The 24,473-nt window shown below is 46.5% G+C and overlaps 2 protein-coding genes across 11 annotated transcripts; both read right to left on the minus strand.

Annotated features, from left to right (window-relative positions):
- Window positions 1-2,605: 2,605 nt before the first annotated feature.
- Window positions 2,606-11,889, minus strand: LOC123093258 (DNA topoisomerase 3-alpha). Its single transcript, XM_044515165.1, has 24 exons — window positions 11,534-11,889; window positions 9,987-10,165; window positions 9,812-9,884; window positions 9,365-9,487; window positions 9,160-9,281; window positions 9,020-9,092; window positions 8,795-8,911; window positions 8,589-8,672; window positions 7,945-8,124; window positions 7,686-7,814; window positions 6,890-6,964; window positions 6,343-6,432; window positions 6,144-6,248; window positions 5,396-5,430; window positions 5,155-5,284; window positions 4,990-5,042; window positions 4,816-4,912; window positions 4,616-4,733; window positions 4,431-4,502; window positions 4,238-4,321; window positions 3,812-3,946; window positions 3,522-3,710; window positions 3,331-3,445; window positions 2,606-2,979 (listed from the first exon to the last, which is right to left on the minus strand). The coding sequence occupies exons 1-24, from the start codon at window positions 11,825-11,827 to the stop codon at window positions 2,724-2,726; spliced, it is 2,928 nt and encodes a 975-aa protein (XP_044371100.1). The 5' UTR covers window positions 11,828-11,889; the 3' UTR covers window positions 2,606-2,723.
- Window positions 11,890-14,186: 2,297 nt separating this feature from the next.
- LOC123093259 (pentatricopeptide repeat-containing protein At5g01110) lies at window positions 14,187-23,237 on the minus strand. Of its 10 annotated transcripts, none has more exons than XM_044515171.1 (6): window positions 21,051-23,235; window positions 20,496-20,700; window positions 19,993-20,075; window positions 19,550-19,855; window positions 19,465-19,470; window positions 14,187-14,903 (listed from the first exon to the last, which is right to left on the minus strand). In XM_044515171.1, the coding sequence occupies exon 1, from the start codon at window positions 23,128-23,130 to the stop codon at window positions 21,181-21,183; it is 1,950 nt and encodes a 649-aa protein (XP_044371106.1). In that variant the 5' UTR covers window positions 23,131-23,235; the 3' UTR covers window positions 14,187-14,903; window positions 19,465-19,470; window positions 19,550-19,855; window positions 19,993-20,075; window positions 20,496-20,700; window positions 21,051-21,180. The 10 variants fall into 10 exon arrangements, with proteins under 10 accessions (XP_044371106.1, XP_044371103.1, XP_044371107.1 ...); XM_044515168.1 differs by having other exon boundaries at window positions 19,397-19,470; XM_044515172.1 differs by lacking the exon at window positions 19,465-19,470 and having other exon boundaries at window positions 21,006-23,237.
- Between the last annotated feature and the right edge of the window lie 1,236 nt (window positions 23,238-24,473).

Raw genomic sequence — 24,473 nt, forward strand, 5'->3', positions numbered from 1 at the left:
GTCCACTGCCATCTGCCTCATAATCATAACAATTGAGTATAACTTTATGTCTAAAAGATAATAACAAAATGAGGCAAAATATATTCTAAGTTCACAATGAAGGGCCAGGGTCGTCTGTCCGTGTCTCAATCGACAGAGATTATTTTTAAGTCTCAATCAGTTTAGAAAAGTTTCGTGTCTCAATCAACTGAGAATTTTTTATGTCACAATCGGTTTAGAAAAGTGCAACCTCGGTTTAGTGAAAGTTGTAACCCGATACCTTTCACCAAACTGAAGTTGCATTTTTTATGAATCGACCGAGTCTTAAGGAAATCTCAATCGGCTGATACTTACCAAAAACCCTTTTTTAAAAAGGTAAAAGTTGCATTAAACTTAGACACGTTTTACTGTTCTGTACCTTGACAATCTAAAACAACTAATTTGGGATGGAGGAAGCAGAATGCACTCGGTACCTAGTTTATGTCGATCGACGATTAAGAATAAGTAGGGCTTAATTAATCAGGTTCATTTGTTGTTTATGGGAGATGTGGTGTGTGAAAGCAACAAGCGGCGAATCAAAGAAGCATGCATGTGGCAGCTCGTCTGCCATAAGGGTTGGAAAAGCGGCGTAGCGGCCAGCGTCCTTCCATTTGCCTCGCGCGCTTGCAAGACACAAGCTGTGGCTTCTCTTGTAACACCTTCTTCTGATCAATGAATTTGGCAGTTCTCCTGCCAACATTCAGAAAAAGAAACAAGCTGTGCTTCATGGCTACATCTCTCCCTCTCTGGCGCCACCAAGCGTGCACATGAGGCCATATATATGATCTCTGTCTCTCTATCTCTCTCTAGATCGCCTACTCCCTCTCTCATATCTCTCTTACCTCCGGTCCGGTGCATGGCAGTTGAGGGGAATGTGTCTGGTTGGAGACCTGGCTCGCACGACGGCCGGACCCCGGATCGATCGACGGCGTGCGTGCGCGGTTTCGGACCAGGCTTCATTCCCCCCAACTCAACCCTTCTTCTATCGGAGACGACGGCGGCTAGCTGCAGCTTGTTTTGTTGGCCAAGCTGGGAATCGGAGCAGGCGCCGCGTTTTCTTTGAGGTAAACGTCTGTCCCTCGCATATTGATCACAGATGGACGTCGGCCCAGGCGATCATCGATCGATCCTCCATGATTCTTCTGATAGCTTGGACGGCATGTTTCTTAGCCATCCGACACCCAGTTCTTTGGTCGTGGATATCAGTTGCCTTAGTGTTTTTTTTTTGGTCGATAATTTGACAAGGTTTCAGATATTCTGCAGAGCAATTTATTTATTAAGCAGTACCATCTTTCTCTTAGCATATTGCTGTTTTTAGAATCTTGAACTTGAAGCCTTCCTTGTTAATACAATTCTGTCTGCGTGTTAGAGAGAGAGAGAGAGAGAGAGAGAGAGAGAGAGAGAGAGAGATTAGGGCATAATAAGAAGCTTAAAGCCTCCTTTCCTTTATAGCAAGCATAAATACGTAATGATAGCAGCTTGTAGTAGCAACATATGCAGAGGAATGTACGTACAGTAGCAACACATGCAGGCAGTCTAGCTGCACTGCTGCTGCAGCATATATGCTAAGCGGTGGGCGTACGTGGGTAATGATCGGGCCACAAAAGCTAGCAAGCTGAGCTAGGCTAGGCTACTTTGATGGATGGATCGGTTGTGTGTCGTCCTCGTTACGAGTCTTTCTGATCATGGAAACATCGCTTCCAAGGTTTTCCAGGTACGTACATACGTATAATAAGCCTGTCTTTACGAATCTTTCCGATCGATCAAGGTAATGTACTCCTGCTGAAGCATCTCTGCAAAGCTGTAGATATGCCGCCTGCCGACACCGTTTGTGTGGAACCTACCTACCTGGGCATACATTTCAATGCCTCCTCTCCTCCCCTCTCGTGTGTGTGTATATATATATATATATATATATTCTGGTCTCACTCATCACTTGGTAAAGTAAAAAAGGCTGGTCAATTGCACATGATTAGGGCAAATCTAATGTTTTTTTAAGAGGAACTGCTGCGCATTCAAAGTCGTCGAGCAGTCGAGCTGCAGGTGAGATGGGCTACATCAGAGTGCATGATTGACAAGTCACCGAGGGAAACAAACGGTCACACCTAACGACCTCACCCATCATTCATCAGCGGTCTGATCAGCCAAAAGGCTATTAGCGTCCGGTGAATGCTGTGGTCACGCATCACGAAAGCGACCTGACGAAAACAGTGGTTGCTTACCGATGGTAATAGGGCGAGGGAGAAAAGGTGGTGACATGATCCATTTTTTCCGCTCCACTTTTTTGACTAAGACTTTGGGGGCGGAATGGACGATGGAATTCCTGAGGGTTGGAACCGTCGGAAAGAGCTTCACCTGGATGGATTGCATACCATACGTGCAACGCAGCTCACCACGCACGGGTGCATCTCCATCATTCCGATCTTCATGTCATGGAAGAAGCGTTGGTTTCTCTGTGACATTTGTAAGCGTTAAGTTTGAGCAAGTGTGCCTTTTCCCTCTCGCGTATGATGATCTTCCCCCCCGGCACGTGCGTGTTTGCAGGTCTCGTGTGTGAGTTGACACAGGCTCACGCATCCATCTTCACTTGACAGCTTACGAGCAGCAGCACTGCCACATCACTAACATGCCTATGATACACTTAGTACAAATAATAGATGTACTAGATTTGCTTCGTGCATGCAAATGTATGCTGCCAATCCGTGCTATCTCCCACGGTTTGGGCATGCGTTGGCGAAGTGGGAAGGGTCGCCGCAGGTGAAGCAGCAGCCGTGCACGGTGTCGCCGGTCGCCGAGACGAACGTCATGCCGTCGGCGTCGGCGTTCCCCCGGCCCCTCCTGCCTCGCCCGCCGCCTCTACGACCTGCCGATGCAGATGCGGACGCGGATGCTTGCCTGCCGCCACCGCGGCTGCCGCGCCCACGGCCCCTGGGCGCCACGTTATCCAGCTCGTCTTCCCATCTGCATTGTATGTACAGAGCGTCAGGCAAGAGAACTGGGCTATTAAGCTTGGTGCAAGCATTCCATTAACAAAAGCAAGCAGGCGAGCATAACTATTAAGCCAACTATTAACTTGATGCAAGCTTTCAGCAATCATATATGCAAAGAAATTCTACATAAGTAGTGATTGCCCTAATTGAGCCAGTTACATATGCAGTGTGGTGCTACATGCATCCACGGTTTCAGCCTTTCAGGTAGTAAGATCAAGTAATTTTGTTGTGACTATTAGTTTGTATCAGGTACTTATGCATGCCACAGACAAAATATTGCACAATAAAAAATATTGCACAATAAGGGGTTAAAACAGCATACACAAAAAAGCCGCATCCAGGATTTTGACATTTATAGAACTTCCTCCCTCTGTTCGCCTCTGTATTAGCCGTTCGATTTATGCAGGCCTCTCCACATGTAGTGCAGAGTACTTCACCTGCATTTGAAAAGTCACTGAAGATTAAGGCACCAGCTCTGGATAAGAATAGAGAAGTACGTAGCACTTTACATACCTGATGATGATGCATTTCTTGAGTTTTGGGTGAGGCCCGTGTGGGTCGAACGAAAGCCTTGTGGATTCACACCAGGTGTCTGCTGCTCATTAGCAAACTGGCTGGCCGTACGAAAAACAGTATGCAAATCCTGCCTTGGAGTCCCCTGCCTTACTCCGACACCACTCGGAGTCTGGCTTTGACCTCTCCCTGCAAAGTCATGTGATGATAAAATAAGCGTCAATGAAATGAATGTTTGTCATGTATTTGGAAAAACAAACCATGGAGACACTTGGGGGATGAACAGAAACCTTGGGGGTTCACAGCAGGTGTGTGCTGGTTAGCAAATTGCCCCGTTGAATGAGAACCAGTAGGTAAATCCTGCCTTGGAGCCCCCTGCCTTACACCACTCGTAGATGTAGTCTGAGTCTGGCTTTGGCTTCTTGCTGTGAAGTAATATAATTTGTCACAAAATAAGCTTTTATGAGTGGCCATTATAGTCATGTGTCCAGAAAAGTAAGACATGGATACAGCAGAAGCAAGAACAGAAAACAAGCATGCTTAGCATTTTATCTTTATGAGAGAAAACTGGAAGCTCCTATTAAGAAAGTAAGCATAAAACTGTGTTCATTTCAGCCCCACACTGCCACACACTATACCTTTATTTAGAACTGTAAACGGACGAGCACAACAGTCGGCCCATGTATGAAACAGACAACGAGGACAAACATCCATACCTGGCGTCGTAGTCTGGTTATGATGTTGAAATCTACTCATCTCTGTAAGCTCTTTGAGTACATCATCACATCCACCAATGCAACCTATCAGAGTAAAGGATAGATATGTCATGATATGACCTTAAGCACTAGTAAGTCATACCACGTTAACTAAAATAGGTATAAAACTGCAATTTAAGTTAAGATAACATACCCAGGTGATCAACATCGAAACTTGGTGGGATATCCCTTCGGTTGAACTTAAATTGGATCTTATAAACAGGACCTGTAAATGCGGTGGATTATCATTTCACTGAGAGAAACAACAGAATATTCAGGCCATGCAAACATAAGCCAGACTGGTAGCACAGTAGCAAAAAATGGGGAACTAATGATCACCTGGAACGCAGGTAGGACAAATTTGTTGCGTCACAGCAGCTTCTGCAAGGGACCCGGGCAGCCATACTACATTTCTACACTGAGGAAAGCCCCGACAGCCAACCATAAAACCACCATTCTGGGACAAGAAAAGCAAAGCTCAAGCATGACACGTCGCAATTCCCTGAAGAAATGAAAAGAAGCACTGGAAGACAATTTACCGGCCTTCGCTTCAGCAACATTTCAGAGTCGTTGCATGCACCACAGGGTCTTACAACTTCAATGGTATTTTGTGTCTCGTTGATAGGTCTATTTGACCTAGAAAAGAAAAATAGTCAAAGTGAAGCTATAAACGTGCAGCAAGAAAAGAAGGAAATCAAAGGGATCCACCAAACCTAGCAAAGAATGTTCCCATTGCATCAAGGAGCTTCACTTTGTTTGCCCTTGCCTACATGATCACCAAGTGGTCAACTTACAAATAATAAATTTAGAGCAACTGGGTGGGACTGTATTAATTCAATTGGTGACAACCATGGAATGCTCAGTAAACTACAACTTACGTCCAGAAAACAAGCCTTCATCTGCTGCAAACAACCCTCAAGTACTTGCGCTTTACTCTTTGTACCGACACTAACTGATTTCATGTCAGATTCCATCATTGCTCGTAAATAAGGTTTCCAAAGCTCATACCTAAAATTTTGAGTTTCTTTGAGGAACTAGGTACATTTCATCCAATATAAGTTGAAAGGTAGAGGTGTTCAATCCTTTTTTTTTAAGGTATAGATATAAGAATTAGCTTACCCCATTTCATCATAACCCATTACCAACGCCTCCCCCTACATTTACACACACAAAAAACAATGAAAACATGTCAATGGAAGAACTGTTACTTTCTGCACACTGGAGAAATGCTATCCATTCCCAATTAAAAAATCTAAATAAAAAAATTTGACTGTAAAAAACATGATGAGTACTAATTGGGAAGGAAATCTAACAGAAGGCGTCACATTTGCATTAATATGAATTGGTCAATTGGATTCTGCTATTTACTCAGAAATTAAGCAGGTTTTACATAAGCAAAATGTAAACGCACCTTACTTTCAGATATCAAAAGTATTACATAGATTACTGATGATAAGAGTGGCTTCCGTACGGAAGAGATGGAGTTTCCACAGCAAAGTACTCCCTTCGTTCCATATTAGTTGTCATTGATTTAGTACAAAGTTGTACTAAATCAGCGACAAGCCGACAACTAATATGGATCGGAGGGAGTATTCAAGATGAGAATTATGTGTATTTTCTCTCCTGAGTTTTGAATATATCATTCAAGAAAAGGTTGCACTTAGTAGTGTGGCTAAGGAGGCGCTTCACAAAGTGCGGGCAAAGACTTCTTAAGTGCACTTCTGGGTTGCTAAACAAGCTAAGGTGCACGAGGCGCTATATTGTGAACACACTATTAACAAACACAATTATAGCCATAAAAATCATTTAAATAGCATATATCTACATGCAATGGTATAATGGAGCTTTCGTATGGCATGAAACGCACAAGATTTGTTGGGGAGAAACGTGAATTTGCATCTTTGGTTGCATAACAACGGTCAAGTAGCTTTTTTATGTGTTCATGCATGGTTGCATCGGTGCCGATTCCTGCCTGGAAATAGCACCAAAGGGAGTCAGACATTTGCACAACTCAGCATTTTAGAGTAATAAAGAGTAAACATAGAAGACAAAAAGAATTCATGTACTTTATCCATGCAGCTAAGGAGGTCAGCTTCAGCAAGAAGAGGTGGTGGTCGAGTTACTCCTGAATCAAGTGTTAAAGACGTCGGAACAAACTGCAAGGTTTTGTATTGGCGTTAAAAAATATTGTTGCATTGAAATTAAAAGGAAAAAGATGTTCAAGGTCATAATCATTTTTGAAGGAATTGACAAGCAATTGATCCCTACATATTAGAGTTGCCAGATATCAGGCAATTAATCCATACCCATTATACTGACTGATATGCTACAATATATATTGCAACCTTCCTATGTGTCACCAATATTTACAACAGCATACAAGTATCAAGATTTCAACACAAAATATGACCTCTGGAAGATGTTCCCATACTGGGACTTCTTTTTTATCTCAACTTGCATAGGAGGCATGAAGAAACTAACAGGAAATGTTTTAACAAATACTCCCTCGGTTCCAAAGTAGTGTCGTGGTTTTAGTTCAAATTTGAACTAAAACCACAACACTTAGTTTGGAACGGAGGGAGTAGAATAGAAGTAGGGTAGAATGTAGCAAACCTGCTGTCCGATGGTGTATGTTGGAAGTAATGAACCACCCCATGAGTCATAACGATAAACGTCCAAATAATTTTTCTACAGAGAAAGTATAAATGTTTTTTATTAAAAAGGAACTTTTACACATCCCAGATGTATAAGAGAATGGATGACTCTTGCTGGACCAAAAAACCTTGGTGACAGTTTAATAAATCTAGTAATAATAAGATAAATAACTTTTCTTGCATGGGTTCACTGGGCAGAGCATTTCTCTGTACTAGCATAAGGCCCTGTTTACTAATAAGCCACCTAAGTACCAATCAGCATCAAGGAGAAGCAATTATTTGTCACACATTTATTGTTAAACTGCATGTTGGTTATCGGATTCATTTTTGAGAAATATAATTCCCCTTTGTGTCCCTTTTTCAGAAAATATTATATCATAAACAAAATTGCAATAAGTTATTTTCTATGAGCTTTCCCAGCTCTAAGCTCATATGTTAAAAACAACCAAAACATATCACCACGTCAACATTAAGTAAATAAGGGAATCCGCTAAAGCTACATCACCTCTGAATATTAGGTAATTGCAGATAACATACATTATTCTATGCTTGTTTCTCAGCTATATTGGTATAACTGGTATTACAGCTACATTGTCTCTGTAAATTGGGTAAAGTTACTTTATTACTGATATCATAACATTTCCATGCCAGAGAATAAGGATACCTGACAAGTTTCATGTTTGTTGAAATATGGGTAGTAGATTAATAGACGTAAGCAACAATAGAAGATGATAGCAACATTTGAGGATGCTCACAGCAAGTACGACACGCCCTGATGCATTGAACTGTTCACCGGCAATGTCAACTTCCACAGTTGTCTCGGCTCCAACTGCAGGTTGGGAGCAACAAGCAAGGAAATGGCGAACGACTAGCTCATACACTTTCTGGACAGCAGAAACAGATATGGAAAACATTATTAGATTTGTGGAGCATAAAAACAACAGATTTGAAAAATTACTATAATCTGATGTGAGGCTGATAGATATTTCTCTTCTATTTGGTAGTGCTACGTACCTTGTGGTCTGGAGACCAGTTGTTTTCACCAGTCGAAAACTTTGTTGGATGAATAGGAGGATGTGCCTTGTCATCATGACCACCATTGCTGGGATTTCTCCAGAGCCTTTCTTCAGGATTCAGAAGACGTTGGGCATACGTTCCCCAATCAGGATGATCCACTTGTTCACGTACAATTGCCTAAGTAAAAGGGAGCAACCCATGTCAGGGCAATCATGCCAGGATGAGCAAATGAAAATTAATAACAACTTGAGAGTAAATAAATGTTTATTCATCGCAAGTATGAGTTGGACAGTAGAGATGCCTTTTATATTTTTCTTATGGTTATTCAGCAATGAAGATCATCAGGTGGTAACATATATCTACATCAGGTCAAACGGAAAGAAACAGGAGAACTATGCCTATGAGACCATGGCTACTTTTTTTCCAAACTAACATTCACTAGAGAAAATTATTTTATAATATGTTCCTTTTTTTAGGATTACATGTTCTTTAGAATTTGGTTTCCTTCATGGAACAAAATAATATCATGTTAAATATGTTAAAAGTGCAACACTGTAGATATAAATCTAGAAAGAATGTGTAAGCAGAATCAGGACAATGAATAAAAACATGGACAAGGCACACTAGCATTCATAACTGACATGCAGATCAGTGTTTGGAGAGAAACTATCAGTCTCTGTCCTGGGATAACTAATGAATCCAGCTTGGTAAAGTTCTTCAGCCACCTGGTATGAATAGCACAAGAGTTCAGCAAACGAAGCAATTAGGAAATAGAGCTATGCATTTTTTACTAGCAAAACTGTTAAGAAAAAATAAGACACCAAAAGGATTTAGTTTTCTAATATACCTTCATTGTGTGCTCTGAACTCATTCTGCAGCACCTAGAAGCACGTTTCTGAAGCTCCACGGTACTTAGTGGGTATGGAGGGTATTTTAGTTTCTCCTGATTCCTGACATTCTGTACCTGTAGAGATAAAATAAAACAACTATAGGTACCTCTGATCTGTCATTAAAGTTGTCCATCATTGTTAATATTGTAACCAGTGGTGAAACAGAAGATGTGAGGACTCACTGTTGCCATTGGTTCATGGACACACATTTCATAGATCACAACAGCGGATGAGTAATCAAACAAATGGCCACGTCTGCCAAACAAGAATATGTCACACAACTTTTCTGATTGAAGTTCAGGACGGCTGAAGCGAATCTTACATCCAAATAAACGACGCGGTGCCTTCATCTGAAGTGTGAGAACAATTTATTGTCCAGAACTCTTCAGGTTCGTGAGCTTGTATCTCCCAGAAACGCTCAACTATAAATCCTAGAGTTGGAAACTGGAATGAAATGAAAATCTTAGACAGGGAATAATAATGCGTATGCATTCAATATGTTCAGTTAATATTATATAGTGAGGTACCTGGCAAGGACCATAGCTCAGAACCATATTCCTTTCTTCCCCACTGACATCAAGGACAAATGCATCTTTTAGCAGCATTGTTTGAAACCTAGTGAAGGAGGCACCTATGCGAAGGTCAATTTCCTGCACAAAAATTCTTATCATTATCTGTGCTTTTGAAGACAGCAATAAGGCGCAAACAAATGTTTATTCGTTTGATGAGAAGAGGAGTACTAATGCTATTCTTTTGGAGAAAAATGAAGAATATTAGCAGGACAGTTTGTACTAGCATCTTTGTGTGTTTTAGGTTTATTTGTACAAAAATAGTACAAAGGCACAGCGTCAGAATATTCTCATGGCTCTCTGTTTGCTGGCATCGTAGTAGTATTTGTTTTGAGTTGATAGTTGGCACACAAGAATATTAAGCATCAATGACAATTTGACAATCAGATGCAAAACTGAAGTAACCTGTCTTGCATCCACAGCATCAGCAAATAGCTTGTTGGGTCTGGCGAGATGTTGCACAGCTTCATGTATTTCCCTGCAGTTCAATTTGTAAGACAATTGAACTGAAATGGATATGCCATCTTTCCATAACAGAAAAACTAACGGAAACGGTCCATTAATCTGGAGCAATCAATACCTGGGAATCAAAGCTGAGAAACGAGCTCTCCAAATGTTTAGATTACGGTTGGCGCCCGCACAAATGTCAACCACTTCATATGCGATATTCTCGCCCTCTCTATCACAATCAAGCCATAACACAAGCCATTGACACGTCCTAGCTTCCTCTTCCAATGTTCTCTTTATGTCCTGTTTATCCTGCACTTCAAAAACAAAATTCACCAATAGATCTCGAGTTCAGAAAAACTTAGCTTATACTAACGTCATGATCATGCCACGCCCATCATAGCTTTGAACAAAAATACAAGGTAATCTCAGTGTGTTCACAACGTGTTGAGCAAATATAGATAACTGAATATTGACAGTGAAGCCTGACCATGGTTGTGTATTCCTCGATTAACTCAGAAGTGAGAAGAATGTACCAAGAGCAAACCAAAAGTTTTTTGAAGAAAACGCAATAGCCTTGTGTCTCGAAAAAACGCAAGAGTGAACCAAAAGTAAAACAAATAATGCAGCTGATGAACGGAGAGCACCAAACAATACATGCTCTCAGGTCCTCCGCATCCAGCTTTCATTAGACATAACGCACTTTCCCTTTTTGGACATGAAGCAATGTCAAACAATATCAGCCAGCAAGCTTAAGCATTGTTATGGCTGTTTCAAGCAACTAGGAGGCAGTATAAATTTGTCTGGTGCTGGAATGGGAGAATAAAGATCAAGCTGGAGCCTGGAGGAGAGGACACCCACATGACTGGTGTAAACCATTGGTACTCATGTTTCTTCTCAGGTCTTTCGGTACTTTGCTTGGCTTCCGCATTTTGCTGCATGAGCTTCAGAGTTGAAGTTTTTTTTACATTTTAATGTATGAAAATATTGCTCCAAAGCCTATAAGGGCTAGAAATTAAATGAAGCTGTAGGTAAACTTTTATTCCATTATAAACTGTTTCCTATGAGCACTATTTCTGCCAAAGGGGGTTGATCGCAGTTTCCAGTAACAACAGTACAAGTACACGAATATGTCCGCAATAACAATTCACAAGTTTAGCCTGCAGTGTTCCCCTCCTAGTACCACATCCCTATGGTGCATCGCATACATGTGTGTGACCATAAACAGTTTGCGGTTGAGCAAATGACAAAAGGTGATTGATACCAAGCCACATCCATTCAACTCCGAAAAAATTGCTCCTGATGTGGGATTTAACAAATTTACTTGCAAAGAGTAGCAATGTGGCATGAACAAAAACAGCATTGGCATCCGTTGACACTACCAATCAGGCACCCTCAGTAGCAGCATACCCAAAAAATCCTTAAGGGAATAAGGTAGAGCACACCACAACACTCCGCACATTCATTGCTCGACAAAATTCCCGTAAGGCATATACTTCCTATGTGCTGAACGCAACCAACCCCACAGACGCGGGCACATAGATGGCACGAAACACCCCCAACATAATGCCTGAACCAATCAAAGGCAACGCGATAGGCCACCGTTCACAGGCCGCGGTACCCGCGCGCACCAACTGTTCGGCGGAATGCGCGAGCAGGGGGGCAGAGAGGGAGGGGTACCTGGGGGACGGCCTTGCGGACGGGGGCGTGGAAGAGCTCGGCGGGGTCGCAGGAGTACCAGCGGCGGTAGCGGTCGTCGAAGTCGAGCTCCATGAGGTGGCCCGTGACGGAGGTGACGAGCATGTGGCAGGCCTGGGCGCCGATGGCGTAGTTGAACTCGAAGACGCGGTTGTAGCGGGACCGGCCCGCCCGCGACTGCATCCCCCCGCGCGACAGGATCTCCGCCACGGACTTGGCCACCGACGGCTTCTCCGCCACGTTCAGCACGCGGATCGCGCCGCCGCCGGGAGGCATCGCGGGAGGAGGGGGGAGGGGGCTCCGCCGCTCGGGGGTGGGGGGAATGGGGAAAGGGCGGGAGGTTTCGGGCTTTCGGCCCTTTTCGAATTTTTTTGGTTCGGAGGGGATTCACCCGCTCGAGGGGGGTGGAAATTACTACTAGCAGCGTTGGGCGTTTTTCTAAGCGGGCTGGGCTGTGAAGTTTCAGGGCCCATGGGGGGTTTTCATTTAGTCCAGTGAGCTTGTCTAAAAATAAATAGTCCAGTGAGCAATTTGCGTGCCTGCACGCACCACGCAATCAATCCGAATTTATTTCCCTAAAAAAATGCAATCCGAATTTATTTATTTTTGAGCTGAATCCGAATTTATTTGCTTTGGTTGAGTTGCAGTCAACCTGAGATTTTGCTGCCCTATAAAAACAGTGTTCTCGCTATTTCTTTATTTATTGCAAGAAGTGTTGTCTCCAATTTAAGGATTTGTTTTCTCCACCTAAAGAGGAAACATGAGTGGTTTTTTCAGAGGCATACATTCCAGAAGAGAATTTTGCTACACTTCTCATGATGCATTTGCGACAAGTACAAGAGATCTTTGATATCAATTCATCGAACCTTGTAACAGCACGAAATCCGCTGCTGCTTTGGACATGCAAAAAACATGTTTCAATTTTACGAATACGAACTTGGCAAACACATGATGTAAGGGTCTTCGTAAACTGAGACTACGATCTTCTTTTATCAATTCTAATTGTGCTCAGCAGGTAAGAAGCTTGTTCCGTTTGTACGCACCCTTCCACCTCCAGCTCCAGGTCTCCGCACATCAGTTTATCACCTCTGTTTCTCTGTTGAGATGGTGGAGTGGAGACAAATGATTTGTGTCCAAAGTGCTAAATCTTCATGGATAATCCATACAAACACGGCCACGGCAGAGAAAGTCGGTCCTCATAACTTCGAATTTTTGTCCAAAAGAACCATCTGCCGAGTTGAATTGACGAAAAAGACCATCTCTAAAAATAATTGACAGAAAGGACCAGTTGTGCCGTGGCGGCAGGCGCACCAGCCGACACGTGGCCCCTGCCGCCACGCGCGGAGGCGGCCGGACCTGCCGCCACGACAGCAGGCGGCAACGCTGGAATTACCAGCTACCAGGCGAGTCCAGCTGCTGCAACGGAGTTTGGATGGGCTGGTGGGCCCTGCCGCCACGACAGCAGGCGGCAACGCTGGAATTACCAGCTACCAGGCGAGTCCAGCTACTGCAACGGAGTTTGGATGGGCTGGTGGGCCCTGCCGCCACACCCTGCGGCGGCATGTCTCGAGCAGCAGCAACTCCTCTCTCCCGGATTTTTCGTCAAAAGAGACCACCTGCCGAGTTGAAATGACAAAAAGGACCATCCCTGGCTCAGAGTGACAAAAAAGACCCCCTCGCCGTGGCGGCGGGCGCGTCGGGCGACACGTGGCGCCTGCTGCCACGAGGTGAGGCGGCCGATCCCGTTGCCAGTCTGCCAGTCGCTGCCACGGGATTCCGGGTCGGGACCGAAACGGAAACGGGAATGGTGGCCATGCCGCTAGCATATGAGGCGGCCTGCACTGTAGCTCGACAGCGACGCGCTTCTGCCGCTGCAAAGGGTGGGCCATGCCGCCATGGCTTGTGGCGGCCGCACTGCGTGCTCGCCGACAAGGACACGCGCTGGCCAGCCTACGTCCCTTTTCTTTCCGGCGCCTCCTTTTTCTTCTCAGTTTTTTATCGAGAAAAGTTTGGGCAGCACCTGTATCGTACGCTTATGATTGTTCGGCCGTGATAACATGATGTACTAAAGTAAAATGAACTTGCTTGTTACACGGCCACACACATGCATCAAATCGCATGTATAAACACCAATTAACGGCATATGAGGTTGTCGGCGAGAGCGCAGTGCGGCCGCCACAAGCCGTGGCGGCATGGCCCACCCTTTGCAGCTACAGTGCAGGCCGCCTCATATGGTGGCGGCATGGCCCACCATTCTGTTTCCGTTTCGACCCCGGCCCGGAATCCTGTGGCACCAATCCAGCCGCCTCACCCTATGGCGGCAGGCGCCACGTGTCGCCCGACGCGTCTGCCGCCACGGTAAAAGGGTCTCTTTTGTCACTTTGATTCAGAAATGGTCTTTTTTGTTAAATCGATCAGGTAGATGGTCTCTTTTGACGAAAAATCCTCTCTCCCGTTCTGCTCTGTGTTCTTCCAGTGTTGTTAGCAAGTGTGAAATAGGCATGTTTGACTGAGATTTGAATCAATTTGAAGGCGGATTTTGAAGATATTGCAGTTGAAGAAAAGATAGATCACGATAAGATGTATCCATTTTTGTATCTTTTGCTCACATCCATGGTGGTTTTGCACTGTAGGATTAGTCTCTAACTTTCTATTCGCTGTTGTATTTGGCATTTGATAATAACTTTGGGAGTGGTTTGGAGCATTTAGAAAGTACAAAACGACCGTGCATGTAAGCAAAAAACATAAAAATGGATAGATCTTAACTTGATCTATCTTTTCTTCAACTGCAACATCTTTAAAATCGGCCTTCAAATTGACTTAAATCTCAGTCAAATGTGCCTATTTTCACACCTGCTAACATCGAGTAGAACAGAGAGCAAGCAGTGCTCCTGCTGGAGACGTGCCGCCACAGGGTGTGGCGGCAGGGCCTACCAGCCCATCCAAATTCCGTCGCAGCAGCTGGCCTCGCCTGGTATTTGGTAATTCGAGCGCTGCCACCTGCTGTCGTGGCGGCAGGCCCTGCCGCCTCCGGACATGGCGGCAGGTGCCACGTGTCGGCTCGCGCGCCTGCCGCCACGCCCCAGCTGGTCTCTTTTGTCCATTCTTTTCAAAGATGGTCTTTCTCGTCAATTCGACACGGCAGGTGGTCCTTTTAAACAAAAAATCCATAACTTCATCAAAGCCTGCCTCATCCACCTTGTGAGGTTTGAGATATTCAAATGAGCAATATTTTTCTCTTTGTCCTTTTAGTTCTTTTCCATTGCTCGTTTGGAGGTAAAGGCTGAAGGGGCACACATTCACACTCTCTAGTCGGTTTTATTTCTTCTTTTGCACACCAGTTTTGATTGCCCTGCAGTAAAGTGAAAGTGTAACTGTGTAAGTTTCTCATATATAAGGCTTTCTCTTCAGAATTATTCTACACGCAGCAGATAAAAGATAGTGACGTGGAGTAATTGAGCGCGAGCTCAAATGAGCTCGTTATCCACGTCGTTGGTTAGCCCCTCTGGATGTGTGCCATTAATTTATCCTAGCATTGGTGGTCATCCAGAAATCAGTTACTGTTCCAAAATACATCCCCGGCAGCGGTGTCCAGTGGGCCAGATTTAACGCTGGGGAGGACGGCAGTTTGCCGCCGGGGAGGTGTTCCATGGATCAGAATCAGAGCCGTCGTCTGATCCTTGGATCAGGAAATTCGCTTTACCGTCTCGCCGCACGAGTCGAGTTGAATCCAGAGTCCAGCCGTCTTCTCTTGCAAAGCGACTGGAGATTTGAAGGCGACGACTGGGAGATAAAGGTCAGGAGCGGCAGCGGCGATCCAACATGGAGTTCTTGATGCAGCCGATCGGCTGGTACGTCGATCCTTTCTTCGTCGCGCGAGGTTGTCTGCATTTTTCGGGCGTCTGGGTCAGCTTGTTGACAGTGATTTGTTTTTTCCCTTGGTTTAGATCTGCTGTGCTTGAGGAGATAGAAGAGAGCCTGGTGCCTGCCCCTCTGGTTGCCGATGGCGAAGTGGTGGTGGAGCATGCGGTGCGGCAGCATCACAGGGCGGCGGACAACGGCAATGCACAGATCAGGGGCAGAGGCCGCAGCAGGCAGAAGGGATAACTCCCCTCCGACGCCCAAGCTCTCAATAGGGAAGACGAATCCACAGGCGTCCGGATGGAGTAAGAGGTCAGTGGAAAAGCTTCCGTATGTCATCAGAGATGCAAAGATTTTAGTAAAGAAAAATTGACATCAGTAAAGAAATCAGGCAGCTATATCTTTCTAGATTCAGAGTGTTTAGTACAATGCATTTAGCTGAACCCTCCTAATATGAGAGATGCAAAGAAATTAGTGGAGACAAATTGGTAGCACTAATGAAATCAGGCAGCTGTAATTTACCGGGTTCAGCGGGTTAACTCCATTGCATTCACGTAGTTGAAATTCAGATAAGAAAAACTTCCTTATGTCATCAGATAAGGAAAGATTCCAGTAAAACAGAGTAGTTTGTGCACTGCATTCAGTTGTAACTCATTGATATGCGAGATGCAAAGATTTTAGTAAAGAAAAATTGAGTGCGGTAAAGAAATCAGGCAGCTGCTGTTTGCTGAGTTCAGAGGAGTAAGTACACTGCAGTCTGATTATTGACAGTCAGATAATGAAAAGCTTAATTATGTGATCACAGATGGAAATTATTTTATTAAATAAAAATTGACAACACTAAAGAAATCAGGCAGCTAGAGATGTATGGGTTTAGAGTAGTTAGCAAACTGTATTAAAATGAAACCATTTGATATGAGAGATGCAAGGATTTTTATTATAGAAAATTGGATTGCAGAAAAGAAATCAGTCAGCTATAGCTTTGTGGATTCAGAGCAGTTGGTACAATGCATTTGGATAAATCATGCCTACTGCCTGGTGTTTGCAGGCTAAGGCTTGGTGTTGCTGCACCAAGCAAGACACCAGCCCAAATCGAATCAGTGCGATCGACACGGCTGTCAGATGTTTTGCAAAGAAACCAGCTAAAAATGTGATCACACCTGTTCTCGGCATTACATTCGACTCCTTGGGCGAGGCTTCTGGTGATGCTCTCACTGATTTGTTGTTAGTAAATTATATACAGTGGAGTACAATTTTTATCTGAGAAGCTCATGAAAAGCGTGCACATAATGAAGAGATGCTTGGTTTCATTAGGGCTAAAAAATACCAGCTAAGCATATAGTGAAGACATGGACGAGGGATGCTCGCGACATTTTGCCACCTCATCTGATACAATACCAGAAGGACAGCATGCAGAACAACCCTTTTTCGTACAGAAACTTCACGATGTACATGCACGCAATGGAACTAGTCAGGCTGGGCGACACTAGTTTTGAAGCCTACAATCGATTGATGGAGTTGTTCAAGTCGAATTTGACAGTGATGTTACCCTATACAGAAGTTAGGGATGGTCTTGGCCTCGAGGATAGACTGGCAGACAGGGGCTGTGGTGAATCAGACCCCCATGGAGCTGGTTTCGGCGGAACAAAACATGAACGTCAAAGCAGCTACTGTTGTTTTATCTGACAATGATTCGGTTTCGAGGACAAGCAACAGGTTGGAAGGACTGCTGGCTCCAGCGAAAAAGAAAGATATGGGACGGCCAACGACAAGTACGGAGAAGGCTCCATATGAAGGTCTAAGCAAGAGGACTAGGTTTTGCACTTGCAAGTAGAATGCAGTTTGAGGGGCACCAGCAAAATAATTGTAATAAAGCAATGGAACTAAGGCTGGCAAGTAGAATGCAGTTTGGGGAATGCACTGGGTAGGAGCTGATGGGCTCATGATGTCTTTTCAGTTATCTTATTTTCTATTGAGGCATATGCCTGTAGGTGACATGTTTTAGCTTCGGCGTAATCTAGACCATGGTTAATTTTTAGGTGTTGACATGCTTTTTGTAACTCTGCATTTTGGCCAGTGGCTAGGTAATGTAATAAGTCGAACTGTGTTCCAGCTTGGCATGTCTGGTTTAGTTTCAAATGTTGGCTTGTCCCCAGGTTTTCATGAATTTGTGTGCATGCTTTTGAAGGTAAAACCCTTAGCCTTGGATTTTAAGAAATTGACTAAGACTACGGGAGGACAACTACTGCTGCTGAATTTCGGAGTGTGTAGGTTTAATATGACAGACTACTGCTGCTGAATTTTAGGAAACTAGTGCTCCTGAATTTTCGAAATGTCTACGGTTAATATTCAGCTTATTGCAATCTGTAGGGCCCCTTGGATTTTATAAAATTGATGCTTATTATGAACAGAAGTTCAAAGTAATTGACCATATAAATTAGTGCTGCTGATTTTGGAAATGTCTAAACTTACTAAGACAAAACAAGTTCGAAGGCATGAGTTTTCCACTTTTCCTGAATGTATGTAGCGGCTAGACAGCAGCGATTGTGTTTCATCCAAACTTAGGCCCTGTAGCACTATGCAAAATTCATAAAGTTGTGACCCATCACCATAGCCAGAGATCAAGTGTTTGTAAAAAAAACTGTTCAAATTATGATTAGGCACTAGTGATAGTTACATTTTGTGTGAAGAATATCCGGTGAGCTTTTCAGGAGTCATTTGCCCAAAAAATAGGTTTAATTGTAATGTTTCCAGAGTATGTTTTGAAATCTTCATGACTGTGCAGAAGTATGATGAAAGAAATGTGTTAAGTATATGTGCTCCACTACAAACGAACAGTCTCGGCCAGGATGTGTAATCAGTTTGCTGATTTGTCATGCAGGACTAGGGTTGGATTAGCTGACAGGACGAGGAGGAAGTTGGTTCCGGCCAAGGTTTACGAGTCGACAAGTCGACGAGTCGTTCCGAGGTAGAGACTCATAGACTAATCGAGACTAGTCTAGACTAGTGCTAGACTAGTCGACATGGTACTGTAGTACTCAGCTACTAATACCTAGTGGTAGTATGTAGTATATACTAAGTTACTAACAGTACAGTATGCAATAAAACCAGCCACTGTCTAAATCATTGAGCTATGCAGTGTTCTGGGCCCAAGTGGGTATGGAATAGGACCAGCCACTGTCTAAATACTAGCCCAGCACCACGCATCACCCCCCAGCTGGCCCATTTGGGCCCAAATGGCCAGCCTACTTAGCCCCCAGCCACTGGAACCCTAGCTCCCGACCTCTCCAATCGCCGCCGCCAGCGCCATCACGCACGAGAGCACGCGACCCGCGCCTCCTGCCGCCTTCCGCCGGTCCCGGCCGCTGCCGCCGCGAGCCCGCCGACCACCACCATGCCTCCTCCTTTCCTCTCCTCTCTCTCTCTTCCTTCTCTCCCGTCTCAAGGCCGCGTGCCCCTACGGGTCACGGCCATGGCCGCCGCCTGAGCACAAGCTCCAGCCGGCCGCCGCACCTGGCTGCGCCATCCGCCGTCCCTGCGGTGGGTGGCGGCGGCGGCGGCAGGGCAGTGGGTGCTGGCGGCGCCTCGTCCCAGCTGAGGCAGCTCTCTTTTTTGAGTCGCTCGACTCATATATGTCGACTAGTCCAGACTAGTCGTCGACTAGTCCATCCACGGCTCGACTCGTATTTGTAGTCTACACGAGAAAATGAGTCGACATCCACTCTGCGACTCGTAGACTAGTCGAGCGACTAGTCTAGACTAGTCGTTCGACTCGTAATCACTGGTTCCGGCCAAGAGTAGCGCCGTGCGCTGGCTGTTGGCGGAGCAGCGTGGAGGCGCGACACGGGGGAGGCTCGGCTGCTGCATGCGCACATGTGCTAGCTGAATCTCCGCCTGGCTGCCATGGTCGAAGTTGTGGTCAAGCCTGTATCTCTGCTAAAGGGGAGCCAACGGGTGCATAGCAAGGGGGGTTGCAGCACGTACGGCTGCGTCAGCCCTGCGCGAGTCAGCTCCGGCAGGTACGTGTCCGTGGATCTAATGAACCTGCATACCTCAGCCTGCATGGATTCTAACTTCAGACACGGAGTGGGGATCCAAGCTCCAAAAGATTGTTCTTCATGGTAGATGGGCACTTACATCTTTCCTGACGCATTTGTAGAAGCGAGCTCCGGCGCGCAGGCGAAGGTGACCACCTTGTCGAGATAGTCGGGGCAAGGGATGGGTGGCAGCACTTCTTCAGGCTGCGAGGAAGAAAAGTGAATCTTCAGGAGCAAGGGTGTGTGCGGTCAATACAGTGCATGTATATATTAAAAAATGTTCGCTGGAAGACACCGTTGGGTGTGTAACGGCTGAGCCGTGGACCACTACGCTAGTGTCCATCTGAGCCGGCTAGTGCTGGATGATGGACGTCCCAATAAATGCGGTTGGTGAGTGGGCCATAGTCTGTGGAAAAGCATCTCATACTACTCAGAATACGCAGTAAAATACATCTCCTGATACGAATCTTAGCGCCAGATAACGGCTGGGATAACAGGTCCATCTGAGCTCGAGCTCAGAATAGGACTTTCGGATAGTGATACCTTTTTATGGACGCCTGGTTCTTCCCTTTTGATCAGTTTCGTGTGATGTTAATAGTTCATGCTAAAAGTGATTTGCATTCACCCTGAAAAAAGGGAAGAAAAAAGTAGTTTGCAGTCTTACTCAGTTCAGCAGCATCTGATCAAGAGGACTTGATCTTAACTCATGATATTTTTAGGAGCAATTGTTAAATTTTACAATGTTTTTGTGTTAAGTTGTGACTGCTAAGAAAGAAAGTGCTGCCTGTATTGCTATTTGTGTGCCCTAAAATATACTCCGTCCCATAATGTCTTGCATTATGGGACATAGGGAGTAGATTGGTAGGTTGAACTGCTCAAGCAGGGCTATTAGAGGTGATAGGGTCAACTAAGCAACAGGAAACAGGGAATAACCTGGCAATATGTTACTAAATTACCAATTTGCAAAATGTAGTTGTATATCAGGCATTAGTGCATTACACTAATATTTCATCTAAAAAAGGAATTCTGGGTAAGAAATAAAGTACCTGAGAAATTTAGAGCATGCTAGATTCCTCCGATGTTCAGAAAACAAAAGCACACCTCCCGAGTCCTGAGCCCTTGAAGAATATTTCTGCACGTTGGTGAAGAAAGCACATCTAGAGAGGCCACTTGTGTGGAAATTTTTGCTACCCTTGGACCACCCAATAATGAAAATTTCCATGGAATTCACTCCAAAATTTAATCAGATGCCTGCAGAAAATTACAACGGTCAATACCAAATCACAAACCACCTAGAGTGATACTCTCCCCGTTCCAAAATAGATGACTCAACCTTGTACTAACTTTTTACTAAAATTAGTACAAAGTTGGGTCATCTATTTTGGAACGGAGGGAGTAGAATGCAAAAGAATGTCGGTCAAACAGAATTCTCTAACAGAATTCAGAAGAACAGATACTTGTACAGAACAATATTGCATCTTACGAAGTTAGTAAAGTAGGAAACATATACCATTGCTGATTTCACTATGGCATTGTAGAAGGGCAGTGCGCACAACCTTACCGATATTTTAATGCTGAACTGCAGAATTTCTCATGCTCACCTTCAAGTCTATAAATACTTGTTGGAGCAAAAATCCTGACGATCTAAACAAACTGCAAATTGCCTTCCTTTCTCATCGTTGAATTAACCATAGCATCAATTAGATTCCAGTATGGAGGAAAATAATACCCTCAGAATTTGTCATCAGGAGCAAACCCTTTCTGAAGCATCTCATCATGAAGTTGAAATGACTCCTTCGAGTTCCCAGCTGCAACATGACCATTTATCATGGACATGTATGTATATCTATCTGGTTCAATTCCTTTAGCACCCATTTTCTTGTAAACCCAATCAGCTTCTTGCATATTACCATGTACAGAAAACCCATTTATAATCATATTATACGTCACAGTGTCTGGTTGAACCTTTTCATTCTCCATCATGTTAAGCAAATTAAAGGCTTCATGCATCTTCTCTTCTTTAACATAACCATGGATTAGGGTGTTGTAAGTAATTAAATCAGGCAACACCTTGGCATCCCTCATCTTCTGCAAAAATTGTTGCCCCTTCAGTACATTTCCAGACCGGCAGTAACCCTTAATGATGGAATTATAGGTCATGATGTTTGGCACAATCCCCTTGTTTATCATTTCATCCAAAAACCCAAATGCATCGTCCACTTGTCCCTTCTCACAGTGGCTGTCTATCAGGATGCTGTAGGTAATGTGGTTGGGGAAGATTTCTCGAGAATGCATATCATCCCATAGCTCATTAGCTTTGCCCAGATCACCTTGTCTGCACATTCCATCAATCAAAGTGTTGTATGTCACAATGTCTGGCGTCAAACGCTCATGCAGCATTGTTTCAAATAGTTGCAATGCCTTCTCTATGTTACCCTCCCTACAATACCCATGAATTAAAGTTGTGAAGGTGCATAAATCTGGTGGAACCCCTCTCTCCCTCATCTCAGTCAAAAGCTCCTCTGCATCAGACAACCTACGCTCTTTACAAAGCCCATTCAGCAAGGTATTGTAAGTTACCACATCTGGCAAACATCCACGGCCAACCATCTCATCCCTGACTCTCAGTGCCTCCAACATTGACCCAGCCCTGCAATATCCACCAATGACCATTGTGTAAATCACACCATCAGGCATCAATCCGAACTCTCTCATCTCCCTCAAGTAGGCCGCCGCATGGTCCATCTTCCCCCTCCTTGCAAACAACCCAATCAGGCAACTAAAGCTCACAATATCTGGTGTGACTCCACGACGTCGCATCTCCTTATAAAACTTCATTGCCTCATCAGCCTCCTTAACTCTACAAAATCCCCCAATCAACATGTTGGAGCTCCGAACATCGGGAGCCACCCCACACTCGCCCATTGCCCTGAACACCTCCCTCGCTTTATCCCACCTTCCATTCCTACACAACCCCTTCAACACCGCATTATACGTCAAGATTCCTGGCTTTATCCCCTGACTAACCATCGAATCGACCACTGCCATCGCCGCCTCAACATCCCCAGCACGAAATCTAGCATCAATCATCACATTATGGGTTACCACATCCGGAAACACGCATCTCTTCTCCATCTCGGAGATTACGGCATCAACCTTATCGAACTGTAGGGCTTTACAGTAGCTGTGGACCATGATGTTAAGCGTATAGGTGTTTACCTCGGAGTCGGAGGACAGGACGAGGCGGTAGGCGTCCGCGGTGAGGTGGGGCCATCCGGCGCGGGAGAGCGCGGCCAGGAGCGCGTTGGAGGCGGCGGCGGGGATGGGGACGCGGCGGTCGAGCAGGAGGCGGAAGGCCTCGAATGCCTCCCGGGGTTTGCGGGACTGGGTGTAGGTGCGGATGAGGAGGTCGAACACCTGCGGCTGCGGGGTCGGGGAGGAGGCGAGGAGGGAGGACACGATGTCGAGGCGGGAGGCCCCGCGGCGGCGCGACATGCGGAGGAGGAGCGACTGGCACTCGGAGGCGCGGCCCGCCGCCGCGGCTGCCGTCGCGGCGGCGGCCAGGATGGCCGTCGAGGGCCTCCCGCCGGTCCCACCATGGGAGACGGCGAGGCTCGCGGTCGAGCGTCTGGCGGCTACGGCGACAGCGGGAAGGCAGGGCAGGCGGCGCGGAATCGGCATTACCGACGGCGAGCGGTGGTGGATTCGAGTGTGTTGGAGTTGGAGGTTTGGAACTGCCGCCTTCAAGCTGGAATTGCGAAACCGACAAACCCACCTTCTGCCAAGTATTTCGTAAACACTGAGAACCCGCTTTCCAGCCATTTTCTTTGTTCGTCAGAAATACGCCTTCGGTTTAGACGCGGTTTTCCCGGCCGGGTAATTAAACTCCACGGCCTGCCGCGCCGTGCTGTTCCGAGACCGAGAATCCGACTCCACACTGGAATCCGACTCCGGCCCCGACTCCACGACGCGTGCTGTGTAGGAGCAGCCGTGGCGAAACCGACCCGGCCTCTCGCTTGGCCTGCGGCTTCTATTTAAGCAGCAGCTGACGAACGCAGCTCTGCCAACTCGTCTGAGCACCCACCCAGATCTTCACAGCAGCCGACTACTGCGCACACACCCACTCACCCACGCTTCGACAGCATGACGCCGTGCTCCAACCCCGGCGCCGGCGCCCCGACGCCGAGGCCTCCCGCTGCAACTCCACGCGCGCAGGGGGCCGGCGTGCCGCGGCCGGTGATGAGCACCTACGTTAACCTCGGCACTGCCGTGAGAGCAGCCCCGACGCCGCAGATGAAGATGCAGGCCGCGGCGGCGCCAAGAGCGCCCGGCATTCAGGCGCACCCTCGTGCGGTCCCGACCGCGGGGTCTCCCATGCCACTGCCACACACGCAGGGAGCGCCGGGCGCTGCCGTGCTGCCACGTCCGATGAGCCGCGGTAACCTCGGCGGTGCCCCCATACCAGCAGCTCCCTCACCGATGCCACGTATGCAGGCAGCGAGACCCGGCGTCCCGGCGAACACCCGTCCAGTCGGCGCCGCCGTCCCGGCGAACACCCGTCCAGTCGGCGCCGCCGTCCCGTCGGCGAAGCCTCGAATGCCAGTGCCGCCCACGCAGCCAGCGCTGGCGGTGGCGAACCCCGCCACGCCTTCCCCACGCAAACGACCGCCAACGACGATGGGGACGGCCATTCCGCCAGCCAAGCGCCACGCACCGACGCAGGGAGCGCCTACGGGTGGCACGCCACTGCCAACAAACCCCGCAGCCGTCGCGGTCGCCGCCCCTGCTCCCACGCCGCCCCGGCACGCGCAGGGCGCGCCCGGGAACGCCACGCCGCAATCGGCACCGGCACCGGCACCGAGGTTTAGGTACTTCGGGGTGCACCACGACCCAGGCAAGGGATGGATGGCCCACGTCATGGACCCGAAGCGAGGGGGCCGCGACATCGGCCCCTTCGACGACGATCACCAGGCCGCGCTCGCGCACGACCGCGTGGCCATAGCGTGCGCCGGCCGCGGCGGCGG

This window comes from Triticum aestivum, chromosome 4B (assembly GCF_018294505.1).
Source record: "Triticum aestivum cultivar Chinese Spring chromosome 4B, IWGSC CS RefSeq v2.1, whole genome shotgun sequence".
In the NCBI taxonomy this organism is placed as follows: domain Eukaryota; kingdom Viridiplantae; phylum Streptophyta; class Magnoliopsida; order Poales; family Poaceae; genus Triticum; species Triticum aestivum.